The sequence below is a fragment of the Staurois parvus genome, unplaced genomic scaffold (genome assembly GCF_062004578.1).
Source record: "Staurois parvus isolate SC_StPar_1 unplaced genomic scaffold, SC_StPar_1.0 ptg000746l, whole genome shotgun sequence".
In the NCBI taxonomy this organism is placed as follows: domain Eukaryota; kingdom Metazoa; phylum Chordata; class Amphibia; order Anura; family Ranidae; genus Staurois; species Staurois parvus.
Genome location: NW_028318542.1, coordinates 5,543,495 through 5,559,890, shown reverse-complemented (window position 1 = coordinate 5,559,890; position 16,396 = coordinate 5,543,495). Strand labels below are relative to the sequence as shown.

The window sequence follows — 16,396 nt, the reverse complement described above, 5'->3', positions numbered from 1 at the left end:
TCCATGGCAGCGTATCGTGTTACCAATGGTTTGTTGGGTGGCTGTGGTCCCAACTGCCTTGAGATAATTCACAAGCTCCTTCCATGTAGTTCTGGGATGATCCCTCACTTTTCTCATGATCATCCTTGCCCCATGAGGCGATAACTTGCATGGAGCTCCAGACTGAGGGCAATTGATGGTTATTTTGTATTTCTTCCATTTGCAAATAATTGCTCCAACAGTTGTCTCCTTCTCACCAAGCTTCTTGCTGTTGGTCTTGTAACCCATTCCAGCCTTGTGCAGGTCCACACTCTTGTCCCTGATGTCCTGTGACAGCTCTTTGGTCTCATGGTGGTGCCCAAGAAAGAGATTTTGGGACAGGTGTATTTTATACACATAATGAGTTGTCGTTAGGAGCAAATTCTTAAATTGACAGGACTAATCTGTGTGCCACATGAGCACATAGCCAGTCCATGGGAACCAGAATTATTGTTGGTTGGTAAGGGATCAAATACTTATTTTGCTCACTGAACTGCAACTCAATTTACAATTTTTTTTAATGGATTTTTGGTTGATATTCTGTCTCCATCATTTAAAATACACTTATGATAAAAATGATAGACCCTTCATTTCTTTGTATTTGGGCAAAATTACAAAGTCTGCAGGGGATCAAATAATTATTTTCCCCACTGTATATATATATATATATATATATATACAGTTGCAAGAAAAAGTATGTGAACCCCTTGGGATTACGTGGAGTTTTGCATGAATTGGGCATAAAATGTGCTCTGAACGTCATCTAAGTCACAACAATAGAAGAACACAGTCTGCTGCACATAATACTACACAAACATTAGATGTTGCCATGGTTTAATTGCACATAACATGTAAACATTCACAGTGCAGGGAGGAAAAAGTATGTGAGGCCCTAGCTTAATAACTTCTCCCAGAGCTAATTGGAGCCAGGAGTGAGCCAACCTTGACTCCAATCAGTGTGATGATATTGGATGTGTTGCTGACAGCTGTCCTGCCCTTAAAAAACACACACCTGTTTTGGGTTTACTGGTTTCAAGAAGCACTGTCTGATGTGAACCATGCCTCGCAGAAAAGAGCTCTCAGAAGACCTACGATCAAGAATTGTTGACTTACATGAAGCTGGAAAGGGTTACAAAAGTATCTCCAAAAGCCTTGATGTTCATGTGTCCACGGTAAGACAGACTGTCTACAAATGGAGAAAGTTTAGCACTGTTGCTACTCTCCCTAGGCGTTGTCGTCCTGTAAAAATGACTGCAAGAGCACAGCGCAGAATGCTGCATGAGGTAAAGAAGAATCCCAGAGTGTCAGCTAAAGACCTACAGAAATCTCTGGCACATGCTAACATTTTTTTTGACACATCTATAATAAGGAAAACATTAAACAAGAATGGAGTACATGGGAGGACACCACGGAGGAAGCCATTGCTGTCCAAAAAGAATATTGCAGCACGTTTGAAGTTTGCAAAAGAGCACCTGGATGTTCCACAGCACTACTGGCAAAATATACTGTGGACAGATGAAACCAAGATTGAGTTGTTTGGTAAGAACACACAACACTATGTGTGGAGAAAAAAAGGCACAGCACACCAACATCAAAACCTCATCCCCACTGTAAAACATGGCGGAGGGAGCATCATGGTTTGGGGCTGCTTTGCTGCCTCAGGGCCTGGACGGATTGTTGTCATTGATGGGAAAATGAATTTCAGAGTTTATTTATTTTGCAGGAAGACGTACGACCATTTGTCCGCCAACTGAAGCTCCGCAGAGGATGGGTGATGCAACAGGACAATGACCCAAAGCATACAAGTAATTCAACAAAACAATGGCTGCAACAGCACAGAATACGCCTTCTGGAGTGGCCCAGTCAGAGTCCTGACCTCAACCCGATTGAAATGCTGTGGCATGACCTTAAGAGAGCGATTCACACCAGACATCCCAAGAATATTGCTACACTGAAACAGTTTTGTGAAGAGGAGTGGTCCAAAATGACTCCAGATCGTTGTGCAGGTCTGATCTGCAACTACAGGAAACGTTTGGTTGAGGTTATTGCTGCCAAAGGAGGGTCAACTAGTTATTAAGTCCAAAGGTTCACATACTTTTTCCTCGCTGCACTGTGAATGTTTACATGTTATGTGCAATTAAACCATGGCAATATCTAATGTTTGTGTAGTATTATGTTCAGCAAACTGTGTCCTTCTATTGTTGTGACTCAGATGACGTTCAGAGCACATTTTATGCCCAAATCATGCAAAACTCCACATAATCCCAAGGGGTTCACATACTTTTTCTTGCAACTGTATATATATATATATATATATATATATACCGATCAGCCATAACACCGATCATCCATAACGTTCTGATCACTGACAAAGTGAATAACATTGATTATCTCTTTAAAATGGCACCTGGAAGTGGGTGGGATATATTATTCTGCAGGTGAACATTGATGCCCAAAACTGAACTGCATATTCCAGATGAGGTCTTACTAATGATTTGTACAGGGGTAAAATGATATCTCTCTCTCTGGAGTCTATACCTCTTTGAATACAAGAGAGGATTTTGCTCGCTTTAGAAACCTCAGCTTGGCATTGCATGCCATTATTAAGCTTGTGATCCACCAGAACTCCCAGATCCTTCTCCACCATTGATTCCCCCAGTTGTACCCCCCCTAGTATGTATGATGCATGCATATTCTTAGCCCCCAAGTGCAGAACCTTACATTTATCAACTGGAAGAACGGTCTGGATAAAAGCGCACAGATGTGTCCCAAAGGAAATAAGTGAATGGTATATGTCACCTATGATTGGTGGAGAAAAAACTCACTGCTGCCATGGTAAAAACACATTGGTTTGTGGGAGGTATAAACAGGAGCCAGGCGCTGTGTAGTTTTGTGATAAAAATAATACACCTTGTATGGAGGTGTGCCTTTAATAATTCATATGGTAAAAAAAATAAATAACCAGCCTATGGCTTTAGGAAGGCAGGTTCCAAGATGGATGGCCCGTCCACTCAGAGGGAAGCAGTGGAGTAGAATTCCTGTCAGTGCAGGAACCACATGTACCCGACGTCCCAGCATCCTGGATGACGTCACCACGATGTGGAGAGATGGAGGGGGGGAACTCTTGCTGGAGCCACAGCTTTAGAAGGAAGAGGCCGGTTGCCGGGACAACATGTTTTTGCATGCGCTTTGTCAAGTCTCTGAGATACCGGGGAGCAACCAAGGTGGGGGTCGGTAAAGGGGATACCGGGGAGGGACCAAGGAGGGTGCTGGGAAAGGGATAACAGGAAGGGACCAATGTGTGTGTGTGTGATATTTAAGGGGAGGGGGGATACAGGAAATTAATATTACTGCCAAGGCAACAAAGGAGTGGCCCAAGAAGAAGCACATTAAGGTCATGGAATGGCCTAGCCAGTCTCCAGACCTTAATCCTATAGAAAAGTTAGAAGGGAACTGAAACTTTGAGGTTGCTAAGTGACAGCTGAGAAACCTTAAGAATTTAGAGAAGATCTGTAAAGAAGAGTGGACTAAAATCCCTCCTGAGATGTGTACAAACCTGGTACCCATCTACAAGAAATGACTTACCTCTGTGTTTGCCAACAAGGGTTTCTCCACCAAGTACTAAGTCATGTTTTGCTTGAGGATCAAATACATATATTACTCACTGAACTGCAACTAAATTTATAACATTTGTATCATATGTTTTTTCTGGATTTTTGGTTGATATTCTGTCTCTATCATTTAAAATACACCTATGATAAAAATTATAGACCCTTCATTTCTTTGTAAGTGGGCAAACTGACAAAATCTGCGGGGGATCAAATCGTTTTCACTTCTGTACAGAATATATGCAGAGGTATGAAGTGAGAGAACTATGTTACAAATCAAATAGATAAGGCATTTACTGAGGAGATGTTGAAGGCCCAGAACCAAAAATCATTCACAGTACAAATTGGCAAGACAGAAAATCTTTTGGACTAGATTCCCATGTGGAGAAGCCTCCAGAAAAGAGAAATAAAGGCCCTTATTTGGCTGCCACCAGAGCACTGAAGGTAAACAGTCGGGTGGTACATTATATGATGATTCAGCTTCTAAAGGATAAGCTCACCTTTGGAATGGGTTACACCCATTTTTTAGTTTTTGGATTTTGGATAAGTGTATTGGTTTGTTAAAACTTGGATATGCTACAGGAAATTTTTGGCAAGGCAATGCGAGATCAATACAGCTTGACAACCTGTAAACTTTGTGTTTGGTTGCAGCTGCCCGAAATGGTGACCACCTGTAGGCAGAATATTGCCCAAAAAACAAGGGTCTTTGAGTGCTATTCATTATCCAATGCAGTGTGAACAAGACCTACACAAGTAGAATGCCAGTGCTGATCTGCTATTTATTTGTGGGAAATAATATCTTGATGTGTGAGATATTTTTAGTGCTACTCTGTTGGAATGAACGCAGAGGAAGTTACTTTGTTCAAGTAGTCAGCAAGCATTCAGGAATAATATAAACATTATAGCAGGGTTTTATTTTATTGAGAAACACACATATACATCTGCACAGTAAATCATGTTGAGATTTTATATTTTATTGCCAGTGGAATTGATAAATGCAACTCTAAAAATATAATTTTCTGTCTGATGAATAATGATGCAATAGAAAAGAAGCATTTGCTGTGAGATTTGTTGTCCAGGAAGCTAATGCCTTGACCTGACCCCCCTTCCACACTAAGCACCACTCTTATACAGTACATAACTGTCACACTGCTACTGTACCCAGTGGGAGCTGGTGTTGATCATTGTGCTGTTTCCCCTATGAAGCAAAGGCCAGGAAGCAGGGTGAGTAGCCTTTCTCACATCAGCTCTAGATATCTTCCCTAATGAATGACAAAGAAATTCACTGTATTGTTTATTTAACCACTTGCCTATGGGGCACTTTCATCCCCTTCCTACCCAGGACAATTTTTAGCTTTCAGCTTTCATGGAACACTGCCCATGTGACATTTTTTATCTTTTTTTGCTTTGTTTTGTTTTTTTTTTTCTTTTTAGATAGAGCTAACTTTTGGTGGTATTTAATCACCACTGGGTTTTTTTAATTTTTTTTCTAAACAAATGAAAGGACTGAAGATTTTGAAAAACCCTTTTTCTTAGTTTCTGTTATAAAAATTTGCAACTATGTAAGTTTTCTTCTTCACTGATGTGTGCTGATGAGGCTGCACTGATGGGTTCTGATAGGCTTCACTGATAGGACACATTGATGGGCACTAATAGGCTGTATTTGTGGGCACTGATGAGGCTGCACTGATGGGGCTGTACTGATGCAGCAGCACTGATGGCTACTGATGAGGCTGCTGTGATGGGCACCATCAGGGGCGGACCGACCATTCAAGCACTCGGGCACTGCTCGAGGGCCCCAGAGTCAATAGGGGGCCCCATGAAATGCCCCTGGTACCTTTTATAAGTTTTTTTGAGTATGGGCAAGGACACAAGGGCCCAATGATCCCCTATTGCCCAGTGGCCCCATGAGTTGTCAGTCCGCCCCTGGGCACCATTAGGCTGAGTGATGGACATTGAGCACTGATGAAAAGGCAAGGATGAGGCTGCATATCAGTGCAAGGTAGCACTGATATGCTGCACTGATGGCATTGATATGCTGCACTGATGGACAATGATTGGCTTTGATGAGGCTGTACTGGTAATCAGGGCACTGATGAGGCTATATGTCACCCCAAAATATCATATTTCTGATATGTGCCTGTCGTACCATGTACTTGGATGTTCTCCTTATATGCTTCTTTTGTGCAAAATGCCGTGTGTTCCTTCCAGCCCCCTGGTTTCCTATTTTAAACTGACTGCACTAGGCATGAGAGCCCAATGTGATCAGTTTTCTAGCTGTGCTGATAACTCAGCCTGCTCTCCTCCATTGATCAGACTTGTGCTCACACTCCTCCCCCGCAGCCATTTACTGGGAAGACCAGCGTGATGCTGCTTTTTCCCCAGCTCTCTAAGATCCGTATGCAACTGAGAACAGAGGGTATGTGATCACTTATAAAAAATGGGAAAAATATATTTATAATGATTTTTATCTATACACAAATGTTTTGCTTTTCATTTCTATTTTAAACTGAATGGGATTTTTTCTAAGGTGTGGGTTCACATATACTTTAATTTTATTTCAGTGTCTCAACCAGAAAAATCCATAACAGGAAGAAGGGAGCTGCTTGTGGGAAAGATGGGGTGGTTCCTTGAGGTAGGCAACATTCTATAAAACTCGAGGGATGAAAAACATCTCATAAAATCTGGGGACATTGGCAAATCCTGTCATGGTGGGTTTGATATCCTCATCTGTTAATTTAGTCTTAGAAACCAGTTTGAAGTTCTGTAGGATATTTGTTAGGAAAAGAAACAGCTCCATACGGGCCAGAGCTTCTCCAACACAGAATCTCTTTCCTATTAAAAAAAGAAAAAAAAAGACAGTTACATTTTGCTCTATATTTTTTTTACTAAGTGACTTCTCCACAAATGCTACTTTTCAATTTTGTAGTACAAGTCATGAAACAAAAGTAACAACTTGTTATTGGAGGATGAAAAGGAATTTGTAAACACTTGTTTTCAGGGCTTTTTTTTCAGAGAATAGGTGCAGGAACTCCCCCATTTTAGAGAATGCAGAACCAAGTATCATTTTTTGCTGCTAAATAGTTTTTTTGGAATTTGTTAATAGCAAAGGCAGTAAAATAGATCCTCTGTAGTTAGCAATAGACCCCCCCCCCATCAGCATAGTTTCCCTCCAGTAATAATAGATCCCCCAGCAGCCAGCAACAATAGACCTCCCCAGCAACAATAGCCCCTCCCCCCAGCAACAATGGACCCTCCAGTGATAATAGATCCACCCTAGCAATAATAGGCTCCCAACACCCAGCATCACTAGACCCTCCAGCAGCCAGCAACAATAGTTCTCCCCAGTAACAATAGCCCTTCCCCCAGCAACAATGGACCCTCCAGTGCCAATAGATCCACCCAGCAACAATAGATTCCCAACAGCTAGCATCAATAGAAGCCAGCAACAATAGACTCCTGCTTCAACAGTAGATCCCTCCAAGCAATTATGGATCCCCAGCAATAAAAGACCCATCACTATCAAAAATAGATACCCCACCAGCAACAATAGACCCTCCCACAAAAATAGATCCCCTCCAGCAGCCTAGATCCCCCAGTAGCCATCATCAATAGACCCTCCAGCATCCCTGGTCATTACTTACATTCAGTGCTGGAGGTGCCTGTGTTCCCACTGAAAAAAAGCCCTGTTTCATTTGTAGAAAATACTTCAAAAGTGTTGAGACCCTAGAAGGCTAAAGTGTTACCAAACTCACAACAGTAAAATTAGTCTGTATGTGCAGTAAAGCATGCTTGTTATACTCACTGTGGAACCTAAGGGGTTAATCCTCTGCATTGTGTAAAAGGGCTGTTTGATCCTGACTTCCCTTCCCCTCCTCTTGTTTGAAGCTGATAAGACAGACTGAACCTGTAACCCTTCTGCACATGATCAATTTAGTGTGTATTGCTAGATAAGTTTTTTTTTTCCTTGTGAGAGTGCATGAAATCAGCACAGGGCCAATCAGCACTGTCCAGACAGAGGTCAGGGATTTTGCATCCTCCTAGAGAAAACTCCTCCTACAAGCTTTAACCAGTGCTCAGCTGAAGTCACAAGATTACTATATAATGCTGATGGGAAAAGGTATTTAGCAGTTTATATTTAATAAAATAATTGCATTTCCATGTTCTGTGTACTGTGGGAGACTGGATATAGAGAATGCAGGGTCCGGGGAGACCAGATATAGTGAATGCAGGGTCCTGGGTTTAGTAACACTTTAAGCAACTAGCTTTTTAAAAAAAGTGGATTAGCAAAGGAAGCCTCCATATTTTTATAGGTCATCTGTCAGCGGGTTTGCCAGGACTGTTTTTCTGAAGCAAGCACTGAATCCTTGTTAGTGAGTTGAGATGTGAGGTCCAGAGGGATTGAGTCACTTCATCCAATCTTCTGAATATCATATTGTGGAATATGGGCTTAGAGCAGGTGCTGAGCAATGGCCTGCATTAGGACACTCAGGGTCACTGATAGGGGGCTAGCACTTGTCCTCCTGTACTGGGTCCGGGCCAGCAGAGGGAATCGTATGTGGGCAGGGAGGGTGATTGGCACTGGGGAGAGGGGGGCAATTACTGTAACCGATCCCCTGTACGGCGGTCAAGGCAGCAGCTGAAAGCTAGCTTCTTCTCTACTCATTTTGACTTGCAGCTGATACAGAAAGAGCCATACAGGGGATTGGCTCCAGCAATTTCCCCACATGCACCAATCACCCTCCTTGTGCACCATATGATTCTCCCTGCTGCCCAGTCACCCTGCCCCCCCCACCAGAGGGCTTCCAGCTACCTCCTCTTCTTCCATTCGGCAGCTGCAGGCACACAGTTGAATCCTTGAAGATGGAGAACGGGGGGGGGGGGAAGGGGCCAGTAAATATGTCACATTTTCTGCCCATTCCTTTCCTGAATGAACCCAATGAGTGATCAGTATTGATCACTCACTGTGTTCATTCATAACCAAAGCATAGTAAACTGTGTTTACTATGCTTCCATTTGTGAATGAGCAGAGGCCTCTGCATAGACCACTTTCTGTTCATTCACTAGTCTATGCAGCTATAATGTTGCAGAGAAAGGGACTGAGGAATGTATATCCTGTCAGGTCAGCAGTCTTTCCTATGATTGAGATTCCTACTGAACCAGACTGAGAGACCATTTAAAGGCTCAGGAACCCTTTGCAGGTGCTATGGCTTAATTAGCTGATTAGAGTGGGACACTTTGAGCCGAGAATATTGCACCTTTTCACAATATTCTAATTTTCTGAGATTGTGGATTTGGGGTTTTCATGAGCTGTAAGCCATAATCATCACAATTATGACAAATCACAGCTTGAACTATCTTGCTTTGCATGGAATGAGTCTATCTCATATATTAGTTTCACCGTTTAAGTTGCATTACTGAAATAAATGAACTTTTGCACGATATTCTAATTTTTCGAGTTTCACTTGTAAGTGATGATTGTCTTTTTTAAAAGATCCTTTGTAACCTTTTTGTCATAGGAAACATGTCAGAGGAAACATTAAATAGGAACTTCATTAGAAAGATTTAATTCCAAGAACTGAATTTATTCTCTTTTGAGAAGAGGAGATTTAGGGGGGATATGATCTCCATGTATAATACATAAGGGGGGATATGATCTCCATGTATAAATACATCAGTGATTCATATAGTGAACTCGGTGTAGAGTTATTCCCCCTGAGGTCATCACAGAGGACAAGGGGCCGCTCTTTACATCTGGAGAAAAAGAAATGTAATCTCCAAACACAGAAAAGGTTTCTTTACAGTGAGAGCTGTGAAAATGTGGAATAGACTCCCTCAAGTGTTGGTTCTGGCCAGCTCAGTGGATTGCTTCAAAAAAGTCCTGGATTCTTTCCTAGATACACAGAATATAACTGAATACTAACATTTATAGGTAAAGTTGATCCAGGGAATATCCGATTGCCTCTCGGGGGATCAGGAAGGAATTGTTTCCCCTGCAGGAGCAAATTGGATCATGCTTTGCTGGGTTTTTTGCTTTCCTCTGGATCAGCTGTGGGTGTAGGATTATAACTTTTTTTTTTATGGTTGAACTGGATGGACTTTTGTCTTTTTTCAGCCAAACTAGATATATCAGACTTTCATCAAGAAGGATACTAAAAAACAGGGCCCTTCACATTTTGAGAATTGTAAATGTGCCTGCAAAGAGTGACATAAAGGCTTCTTCTTAAAACAGCCATTGCATCAATCAGGTACTTCACAAACAAAGGATTATCAAGAAGGGTACCAAAAAAGCAAAACCTCTCTTATTTTGAATAAGAGAAAAAGTATTCATACTCCTGTATTGGTAGGTTTGCAGTTGTGCCATACGCTTTCTATTTACAGATGACGAATTGAACAGTGCTCCGTGAGATGTTCAAAGCTTGGGATATTTTTTATAACCTAACCCTGCTTTAAACATCCCCACAACTTTATCCCTGACCTGTCTGGTGTGTTCCTTGGCCTTCATGATACTGTTTATTCACTAATATTCTCTAACATACCTCAGAGCGCTTCACAGAACAGCTGTATTTACACTGAGATTAAATCACACACAGGTGGACTCTATTTCCTAATTAGGTGATTTCTAAAGGCAATTGGTTCCACTAGATTTTAGTTAGGGGCCATCAAGAAGGATAGTAAAAATCAGAGCCCCTGATTTTGAGTATAGTTTCACTTTAACCTAAGAATGTGGTGTCTGTTTAAAATGTAAATGTACCTGTAGAGAATGGAATAATGGCTTAGTTTTTCCTTAAAGCAGACAGGTTGCATCCATCAGGTTCTTCACAAAGGGTCATCAAGAAGGATACCAAAAACAGGACCCCTCTCATTTTGAGTATACTGACACTTTAACCTTTGAATTCAATGTCTGGTTACAATGTAAATGTACCTGCAGAGAATGGCATAAAGGCTTCATTCTTCTTAAAGCAGCCATTGCTGTCCAGGAAATGATTGGGGTTGAACATAGTGGGAGTAGTAAACTTCTTGGGGTCTTGGTGAACAGAACACAGTAATGGATAGACATCTGTACCCTAAAGACATACAAAAGGCTGAGTGACCCTGAAGGAGATGGCTTTAAAAAAATAAGAATTTAAAATAATATTTAAACAACAATTATGCATATTGTTAGGACGGAGTAAAAAAATACTTGATAAATAAAATATAAAACACCCCCTTAATGATTTCATATTTAGACCAAAAATTGTTATTTTTTTTGTCATAACTAGGGATGCACCGAAGTTCCGGTGGCCAAAACATTTCGGCCAAAAACACCCCTTTCGACTGTTGGCCGAAATGAAAAAAAGCACCGATAAAGGTGCCGAACTAACCCCGCCCCTCAAAGCTGCCCGTCCGCCACCGCCCAGGCCGCCGCTCGGTAGTTCAGTCTACCTTATGCGTTGGGCATAGAGATGAGTGAAGGAAAGATGGCTGCCACACATTTCTATGCCCTTGGAGGACCAGAGCAATGTCACTTCTGGTTCCGGCGTCTTTTTTTTTTTTAAAAGCACTAGATGAATACTTTTTTTTAATCTAGTGCTTTACATTGCGGAGGAGAGATGTGGGTCCTATTGACCCAATATCTCTCCATAAAGAGGACCTGTCACTAATTATTTCTATCACAAGGCATGCATGCATTTCTTGTGATAAGAATAAAAGTGATTACAATTTTTTTAAAAGGAACAGTGCAAAAAAAAATTTAATTTTTTTTTAAAGTTTAAAGTGCCCCCGTCCCCCCGTGCTCAGACACAGTGGTGAACGCATACGTAGACCATGCCCATATATGTAAATGGTGTTCAAATCACACATGTGAGGTATCGCCATGAATGTCAGAGCAAGAACAATAATTCTCATACTAGACCTCCTTTGTAACTTTACACTGCTAACCTGTAGAAATTTTTAAAGCATCACCCATGGAGATTAAGTACCGCAGTTTCATGCTATTCCACGAGCGTGCGCAGTTATAAAGCATGACATGTTGGGTATCTATTTACTCGCCGTAGCATCCTCTTACATATTTTAAAAAACAATTGGAGTACCGTATTTTTCGCTCCATAAGACGCACTTTTTTCCCCCCAAAAAAGGGGGGAAAATGTCAGTGCGTCTTATGGAGCGAATATAAAGCGGCCGGTCCGGTATTTCTGCCGCCACCATGTCAGAATACCGGGCCGGCCGCTCAGCTGTTCTCTCCTGCAGGGCCTTACCTGTTCCTTGCTCCAGCGCTGCACAGTCTTCCCGCGCTGGCTTCTGTGACGGCCGGGTGCCCACTGCGCATGTGCTGCGCTTTGTGAATGATCCGGTGTCTTCTGGGACACATGAAAGGTCCCAGAAGGCGCCGGGCCATTCACAAAGCGCAGCGCTTCTCGCACATGCGCAGTGGGCACCCCGCTGTCACAGAAGCCGGCCCGGGAAGAAGAGGGAAGGCAACTCCGCGGAAGTGGGAGCGGGTACCTGTCAAATTCAGGTACCCGCTCCCCCTCCCTCCCCAAAGGTCAGCAGTCTCTGGTTATTCCCTGTACTGTCTGCAGTCTCTGGTCATTCCCTGCACTGTCCGCAGTCTCTGCTCATCCCCTGCACTGTCCGCAGTCTCTGGTCATCCCCTGCACTGTCCGCAGTCTCTGGTCATCTCCTGTACTGTGTCCGCAGTCTCTGGTCATCTCCTGTACTGTGTCCGCGGTCTCTGGTCATCCCCTGCACTGTGTCCGCAGTCTCTGGTCATCTCCTGCACTGTGTCCGCAGTCTCTGGTCATCTCCTGCACTGTGTCCGCAGTCTCTGGTCATCCCCTGTACTGTGTCCGCAGTCTCTGGTCATCCCCTGTACTGTGTCCGCAGTCTCTGGTCATCTCCTGTACTATGTCCGCAGTCTCTGGTCATCTCCTGCACTATGTCCGCAGTCTCTGGTCATCTCCTGCACTATGTCCGCAGTCTCTGGTCATCCCCTGTACTATGTCCGCAGTCTCTTGGTCATCCCCTGTACTTTGTCCGCAGTCTCTGGTCAGCTCCTGTACTGTGTCTGCAGTCTCTGGTCATCTCCTGTACTGTGTCCGCAGTCTCTGGTCATCTCCTGTACTGTGTCCACAGTCTCTGGTCATCTCTTGTACTATGTCTGCAGTCTCCGGTCATCTCCTGTATTGTGTCCGCCGTCTCTGGTCATCCCCTGTACTGTGTCTGCAGTCCATTGATTCAGAATATTTTTTTTTCTTGTTTTTCACCTCTAAAACCTAGGTGCGTCTTATGGTCAGGTGCGTCTTATGGAGCGAAAAATACGGTACATATTGTTTTTTTTTTAATCAAAGTGTATTTTTTTCCAAAAATATATATTCATTTTTAAAAACTGCGGATTTTGGTTTTCGGCCAAGTGCAATTTGAATTTTCGCTTTCGGCGCCAGAATTTTCATTTCGGTGCACCATTATGACTCATAAAAATGTTATTGATTTGAAATGTGTTTGTTGACATGCAAAAACAAATGGAATTGACTACAGAGAATAGTGTTACAAAAATATTTTCACAGTGAGGAAAAATCTCCCCTACCTTAGGAATGGTATAGCCCTTAAAGTTGGTATCTTTTGTCACTAAGTGTGCAACATTTATTGGAAGAATATCAGTGTATCTCTGGATCTCGTGGATTACAGCATCAGTATATGGCATATTGTTCCGGTCTCTAATGTTTGGAATGCGATTTTGTCCAATAACCCGAACTATTTCCTCGAGTACTTTGTCTGGGAAATATTAATATAGATATAATGCGTTAGCAAACTAAGAGGTCTACAAAAAATTGCTGTGAAATGTCTCAGCAACAGCATAGATGTTGTGATGTGTCTAATGTATGTATTTTCTGTGATCCTCAGCTCCATCTAGTGGCTATAATGCAGTATTTTTCTGAAATACCTCAATCAGGAAAATACTGCATTATGGCCACTAGATAGAGCTAACAGTCATAGGAAATAAACGTTTTGGACTCATTATGGGAGTAATTTGCATTGAATGTGTGGATGCTGAGACATTTGCACACAAAAAAAATTAGGAGCCACCTATTCTAGATGGTTGAAAACAAAAATATATATATTTTTTTTTTTATAGGCAAAGGTACCGCCTTTCTCTTTTCATGAGTCTTTTACTGGTCAGTGCTTCCAGTATTTACCTTGTATTTCAGGATATCTCATAAGTATGAGGATTCCATTTCGCAGGGTGCTGCTGACTGTGTCGGATCCAGCAAAGAACAAGTTGAGTATTGTCAGTACCATGTTCTTTGTGTCAAAGTATGGATTGTCCTTTTCCTAAAAACATGAAATATAATAATAACAAAAGGAACTCAAGATTTCTCTATGTACAGAACAAACTGAGTTGGAGTTGAAAAGGAACGGTTGAGACTCCATTGAGGGGCTAGAGGAGAAAAAATACACTGACCAGCCACTTTATTAGGTACACCTTTCCAATTGCTTGCTAATACAAATTGCTAATCAGCCAATCACATGGCAACAACTCAATGCATTTAGGCATCTAGATGTGGTGAAGACGACTTGCTGAAGTTCAAACTGAGCATCAGAATGGGGAAGAAAGGGGAATTAAGTGACTTTGAACGTGGCATGGTTGTTGGTGCCAAATGGGCTGGTCTGAGTATCTCAAAAACTGCTGATCTACTGGGATTTTCACACACACAACAGAGATGCTAGGATTTACAGAGAATGGTCTGAAAAAAAAGAAAATAATCAGGGAGTGGCAGTTGTGTAGATGAAAATTCCTTGTTGATTTCAGAGGTCAGAGGAGAATGGGCAGACTGGTTCAGCTGCGGCATTCAGATGGTAGGGTCAGAATGTGGAGTAAACAACATGAAAACATGGATCCATCCTGCCTTGTATCAACAGTTCAGGCTGGTGGTGTCATGGTGTGGGGGATATTTTCTCGGCACTAGCAAGGTGTACCTGATAAAGTGGCCGGTGAGTGTATGTGTAAAAAAAAATAGATAATAAAGCAACATTTTTATTAAGAAAATATTAGAAATAACATCTCCTGCCCCTTGAACATAGCCATAATAGAGATAAATCCTTGACTGAAGTCTTTTCAGAAATTGACAGTTGTGGTGTTGTTAATCACCTGTGTCCTTCCTTGTGCTCAGTGTTTCTTTTCACTGTCCCCCATATTATTACAGTGCTCTTTTAGTGATGTAAGGGTTAGTGGGATCAACTAATGAGCGCAGCAGAGGGCTCTGGAGATTGGTTGGTTTCCCAGTACTTCAGTTGATGTTTCATCTTCACAATGATACATAGGTGGAATGAGCAGACTTTACTTTGCTGCAGTCAAGTTAAATAATTTAGATTGGTTTTTGTAGTGTCCTGCAATGACCATATAATTGTTTGCCTAACTAAACAGTCTTTGATGCCCCCAGTATATAGTTAATTCACATACTTGCAGCTGCTTGAGAAGAAAACAGTCAATATAATCCCGAGGACAGTTGGGATCAAACGTCTCCTGGTTTATCTTCACTCTCTTTAGGACAAAATTCCTCACTTTATCCAGATGACTGTTTACTTTCCAATGAGGTCCCGGAATGTAGTACATGATATTTGGAAGCATTTCCTGCAACTGGATCATACACAAAGGTAGTATTTTTACAAGCCTCCAAATTAGACAAATTACAAAATCTATTCAGCTGCATTTTGAAACTATTTATCAAAATCAATTGAGGTTTAACCAAAAAGCAAATTAAAAAAAAATCTATTTCAACTTACCAATTATTAGATGTGGTGACTGCATTAATTAGCTTTTATATGTGTTATGTTGATATGGCCAGGAAGTCTTACTTTAACAGACCGAGCTGTCCAAGAAAATAGCAGTTAGAGGGTTGAGACAAACCATTTAACACTGACATGGGTGCTTACAATGGTCAGCTTTTATTCATTTACAGTTGTACTCAAAAGTGCTCTACAACACCTTGACATGCCTCTTCATGCTTTTTTGTGGCATTGGTGCAGTAAAGGCTTCTTTCTAGCAACTCAACCATGTAGCTCATTTGTGTTCAAGTATCATCGTATTGTGCTACTTTAAACTATCACACCATCTTTTTGCAGAGCAGCTTGTATTTCTCTTGAGGTCACCTGTGGGGTTTTCTTTGTATCCCAAATAATTCTTGTGGCAGTTGTAGCTGCAATCTTTCTTGGTCCACCTGACATTGACTTGGTATCAAGAGCTTCACAAATTTTCCGCTTCCTAATAAGTGACCGAACAGTACTGACTGGCATATTCAAGGCATTGGACATGTTTTTATATCCTTTTCCATCTTTATAAAATTCCATTACTTTGTTATGTAGGTCTTTTGACAGTTCCTTTCTGCTGCCCATGGCTCAGAGCATCTACGTGTGAGCTAACAAACTCCTTGGCTACTTAAAAACAGACACTAGAAATTTATATTTCAATATTTTTATTGAGAAATAAGCAAACAATAGCATAAAACGAGATGGCATTAAAGTCCACCCACATGGCGGAAAGACATATAGAACACGATCAGAACACAGATAGGCACGCAAAAAAAGTGACTAACTAACAATGGCTATAGTGATATAGCCAGAAAGTGCCAACACCATCAAGATATTCAAGTTTCAGCAATCAATAAAGAATAAAGGGAGAGAAGAAAGAGAGAGAAGAAAGAGGAAACAACTCTTAAGGGAAAAGGAGAAAGAAAAAAGAGGGGGGGGGGGGGGTCAGCTGTAAGACTCTCATGATATAGAAATATAACTGA

At 41.7% G+C, this 16,396-nt stretch overlaps 1 protein-coding gene across 1 annotated transcript in view; it reads right to left on the bottom strand.

The window, feature by feature from the left end:
* Positions 1-4,525: 4,525 nt before the first annotated feature.
* Positions 4,526-16,396, bottom strand: part of LOC149445153 (cytochrome P450 2G1-like) — a 34,890-nt gene continuing 23,019 nt past the window's right edge. Inside the window, exons 5-9 of the mRNA XM_089654217.1 lie at positions 15,067-15,243; positions 13,802-13,937; positions 13,192-13,379; positions 10,552-10,693; positions 4,526-6,461 (exon numbers count right to left, since the gene is read on the bottom strand). Of these exons, the coding sequence (XP_089510343.1) occupies positions 6,274-6,461; positions 10,552-10,693; positions 13,192-13,379; positions 13,802-13,937; positions 15,067-15,243 (831 nt within the window). The 3' untranslated portion in view covers positions 4,526-6,273. The remainder of the gene's footprint in view (positions 6,462-10,551; positions 10,694-13,191; positions 13,380-13,801; positions 13,938-15,066; positions 15,244-16,396) is intronic.